Raw genomic sequence first — 5,000 nt, 5'->3', positions numbered from 1 at the left:
AAAAAAAAAAAAAGAGGAAAAAAATCAATCAACAAAATTATATGTCATTTCTGACGTTCAATCGCTTTGTCCATGCACTCGGCTAGCCAACAAAGCAAACGAGTAAGGCCCATTAAAAAAGAAGAAAAAAAATATATATATAAGAAAAAAAACAAACGCTCTCACACACACACACACATACACTATCACACACACACACACACACGCACACATACTATCACACGCACACACACGCACACATACATACTATCACACGCACACACACACACGCACACATACTATCACACGCACACACACACACACACACACACACACACACACACACACACTAACACGGGCAATACACACAGGCACGCAACATCCATACACAATAAATAACCACAACTCAGCCAGGAACACAGAAAATACATGTGCCCCTCAACCCCCCCCCCCCCCCCCCCACACACACACACACAAACACACACACACACACACAAACACACACACACACAAACGCACACACACACACACACAAACGCACACACACACACACACACACACACACACACACACACACACACACACACACACAGTACCTTTTCTCAGAGGCGAGCTGTTCAGCCAGTACATTCCAAGCTGACTGTATGTCGATGACCTGACGATACGTAAATCAAAGTAATGAATGCAGATATGCTGAACGTGGGGAAGGAAGGGACATGTAGACCTAATGCCTGGCTCATTTGCTTTTTTTTTTTTTAATATGTTATATATAATGACAAATTAAAACAATATAATGTTCATGTTTGAAAAACAAACAAACAAACAAACAAAAACAACAACATGCGGCCATATACAAAAAATATATATACCTAGGTACGCACACATATTCCTAATACATGTACATATCCATATATACATACATATATACACACACACACACATATATATATATATATATATATATATATATAGAGAGAGAGAGAGAGAGAGAGAGAGAGAGAGAGAGAGAGATAGATAGATAGATACACACACACACACACACACACACACACACACACACACACACACACACACACTTAATATTCACATATGCATGCCCACAAACATACACATATGAAAAAAAAAATATATATATATAAACAATGTACGCACCTCAAAATTCATAGTTGCCTGCTTATACATAAATTGTCGTTTCAAGAACATAGCTATCAAGAAATTTTACTTCATTACTAAATGCAGAAAAAAGACACAAACAATTTTTTCTACAATTCAAGTCAGAATAATTTATGTTGTGTGCAAAGACTCAGATTATGGGTGTGTATCGCAAAGGCTGCATAATAGCCGACAGTATTTTTTCTGTCCTTAGCAAGAAAAAAGCCTCAAAGGAATACAGGCTGGGCGAAAAATAACACGAATCTAAATCATTCACACACACACACACACACACACACACACACACACACACACACACATACTACACACATGTACACTGCCAATATTGCATGGTAGTTTTCCCCATCGCCCCTTTATAATAATAACACTGGTAATCATGGTGTGTGTTTATTCCCAGAATGGGGTTTGAAAGGGGAATGCGAGGCGAAAATGGTGTGTGTGTGTGTGTGTGTGTGTGTGTGTGTGTGTGTGTGTGTGTGCGTGCGTGCGTGAGTGCATGCGTGTATGCGTATGTGTGTGTGTGCGTGTGTGTGTATGAGTGCGCGCGTGCGTGCGAGCGTGCGTGTGTGCGTGCGTGGCTGTGCGTGTATGTGTATACGTGTGTGTGCTTGCGTGTGGTGTACACGCGCGTAGCTGTGTGCGTGCGTGCGTGCGTGTGGAAGTGTAACCCCGACCTCCGCCTCGCACAGGTAGTACAGGCCCTCCATGGCCAGGGCGGACGGTGGCGCCCCCTGCTGGTCTGTGGCCGTCTGCAGGATGTGGGACAGGGGAGCTAACAGGTCGGCTCCATGCTGCTCCGGTCTGGGAAACCAAACAACACCCACAAAATAAATTGGAAAAAAACCCAAAAAAAAAACAACCCAACCCCGAATACATACATACATACATACATACATCAACACGGAGTGATGGCCTAGAGGTAACGCGTCCGCCTTGGAAGCGAGACTGAGAATCTGAGCGCGCTGGTTCAAATCACGGCTCAGCCGCCGATATTAATTTTTCTCCCCCTTCACTTCACCTTGAGTTGTGGTCTAGACTGCTAGTCATTCGGATGAGACGATAAACCGAGGTCCCGTGTGCAGTATGCACTTAGCGCACGTAAAAGAACCCACGGCAACGAAAGGGTTGTTCTTGGCAAAATTCTGTAGAAAAAATCCACTTTGATAGGAAAAACAAATAAAACTGCACGCAGGAAAAAATACAAAAAGAAAAAAAAAGAAAAGAAAAAAAAGGGGTGGCACTGTAGTGTAGCGACACGCTCTCCCTCGGAGATCAGCCCGAATTTCACAAAGAAATCTGTCACGGTGATAAAAAGAGAAATGCAACTACAAATCAACGAAGAGACTGAAAGAGAGGGAGCAGTTAACCCATTGCACGCTCAGTCCATGTAAATTTCAATCAAATCAAAAAAGTATTGAAAATAACGTTAAATCCGCCCCCCCCCCCTCCCCCAAAAAAACAACAACAAAAAAACAAAACAAAAAAACATACAAAAAACAAAAACAAATAACAACAACAACAAAAGAAGAAGAAGAAAAACAGACAAAGAGAAATACAGAGAGACAGGGAGACAGACAGTCACACACACACACACACTAAATCACCCAATGTATGTTTCAGCCCACGTCATCCCCCCCCCCCCCCCCCACCATCCATCCACCCACCTACCTACCAACTCTGTTCACAGCCACACACACACACACACTAAATCACCCAATGTATGTTTCAGCCCAGGTCACTCCCCTCCCAACCCGCCCCCCCCCCCCACCAACTCTGTTCACAGCCACACACACACACACACTAAATCACCCAATGTATGTTTCAGCCCAGGTCACTCCCCTCCCAACCCCCCCCCCCCCCCCCCACCAACCCTGTTCACAGCCACACACACACACACACACTAAATCACCCAATGTATGTTTCAGCCCAGGTCACTCCCCTCCCCCCCCCCCCCCCCCCCCCCCACCAACCCTGTTCACAGCCACACACACACACACACACACTAAATCACCCAATGTATGTTTCAGCCCATGTCACTCCCCTCCCAACCCCCCCCCCCCCACCACCAACCCTGTTCACAGCCACACACACACACACACACACACACACAAAAACAACAACAAACAAACAAAAAATGCCAAAGCACTAAAAAATAAACAAAAACAACAACAAACAAACAAACACACACACACACACACACACACACACACACACACACACACACACTCATACACAAAACAAACATTTTCACACACACACACACACACACACACACACACACACACACACACACACACTCACCTCAAACGACACATTTCTTTCACGGCCGCAGCTTTCGCCAATAGCACGTCAGGGGAGAGCAGCACTGACGACGACGACGACGATGACGAAGATTTCGACGATTTTGACGATGACGATGCCGACGATGACGCCTCCTCTTCCCCGATGGCCTTCAGAAGCTGCGGGAAGCAGCGGTCCTGGAGACGCCACAGTGACGTCATCAGGCGGATGGCCAGCGCGCGCAGCTTGGGTGACGTCAGCAGGGCCTGCAGCGTCTTCAGGATGGGGGGCACGCACAGCTGATGGTGGTGGTGGTGGTGGTGGTGGGAAGTAGGGTGGGGGTGTGTAGGGGTGGGCAGGTGAAGGGGGTGGGGGAGGGGAAGGTGGGGCGGGTGGGGGGGGGGGGGGAAGAAAGTAGGCAGTAAATCAGTTTCAGTTTCCTCCTCCTCTCATCAGTTCAAATCTCTGTTTCTCTTTCTGTTTCTCTGTCTCTCTCTCTCTGTCTGTCTGTCTGTCTCTCTGTATGTGTCTCTCTCTGCGTCTCTCTCTGTCTGTCTGTCTCTCCCCCATCTCTCTCTCTTTCTCTGTCTGTCTCTGTCTTTCTCCCACTCCTTTTCTCTCTCTCTCTCTGTCTGTCTGTCTCTTTCTCTCTCCCACTCCATCTCTCTCTGTCTGTCTGTCTGTCTGTCTCTCTGTGTGTGTCTCGTCTGTCTGTCTCTCTCTCTGTCTCTCCCCCATCTCTCTCTCTCTCTCTTTCTCTGTCTCTTTCTTTCTCCCACTCCATCTCTCTCTCTGTCTGTCTGTCTCTCTGTGTGTGTCTCTCTCTGTGTCTCTCTCTGTCTGTTTGTCTGTCTGTCTGTCTCTCTCCCCCCATCTCTATCTCTCTCTCTGTGTCTGTCTCTTTCTCTCTCCCCCTCCATGTCTCTGTCTGTCTGTCTGTCTGTCTCCATTTGTGTTTCGCTATCTCCTGTCTGTCTCTTTCTATCTCTCTCTCTTTCTCTGTCACTCACTTACTCACACGCAAATACATGTATATACTGTGAATATCAGTCTGTGGTTCCGAACATATTCTGATATCAACGATAGTCACTGAGAGAGAGAGAGAGAGAGAGACAGACAGACAGACAGACAGACAGACAATATTAGTCTGTGGTTCCGAATATATTCTGATATCAACGAGAGTCACAGAGAGAGAGAGAGAGAGAGAGAGAGAGAGAGAGAGAGAGAGAGAGAGAGAGAGAGAGAGAGAGAGAGAGAGAGAGGACAAGACAAGACAAGACAAGACAAATTCTTTGTTATGGAGGACAATAGGTAAGCACTGGCGCGCTTTTTTTCATCCTGTCCCCGCCCTGTGAAACAGGGTCTACACTACACAATACTTCATTATGTATGTCATTGCATGCACTACACAATGCTACTCTCTGATGAGAGAGAGGGAGACAGAGACAGAGACAGACAGACAGAGAGAGAAAGACAGAAGAAACAGAACAAGATAGCATCGATCAACACAACCCGACCCAACCCAACAGACCTTGTGCTGCGCCATCAGCGGCAGGTGTTCCAGAAGT

At 46.5% G+C, this 5,000-nt stretch overlaps 1 protein-coding gene across 3 annotated transcripts in view; it reads right to left on the bottom strand.

Moving 5' to 3' along the window:
- LOC143297255 (focadhesin-like) overlaps positions 1-5,000 on the bottom strand; it is a 724,856-nt gene that overhangs the window by 52,441 nt on the left and 667,415 nt on the right. For all 3 annotated transcript variants that reach the window (XM_076609497.1, XM_076609498.1, XM_076609499.1), the window contains 3 exons: positions 3,454-3,731; positions 1,827-1,953; positions 576-634 (listed from right to left, as the gene is read on the bottom strand). In XM_076609497.1, the coding sequence (XP_076465612.1) occupies positions 576-634; positions 1,827-1,953; positions 3,454-3,731 (464 nt within the window). The remainder of the gene's footprint in view (positions 1-575; positions 635-1,826; positions 1,954-3,453; positions 3,732-5,000) is intronic.

This window comes from Babylonia areolata, chromosome 22 (assembly GCF_041734735.1).
Source record: "Babylonia areolata isolate BAREFJ2019XMU chromosome 22, ASM4173473v1, whole genome shotgun sequence".
In the NCBI taxonomy this organism is placed as follows: Eukaryota; Metazoa; Mollusca; class Gastropoda; order Neogastropoda; family Buccinidae; genus Babylonia; species Babylonia areolata.
Note: the sequence above shows the minus strand (reverse complement) of the source record. Positions and strands in the feature narration are given on the sequence as shown.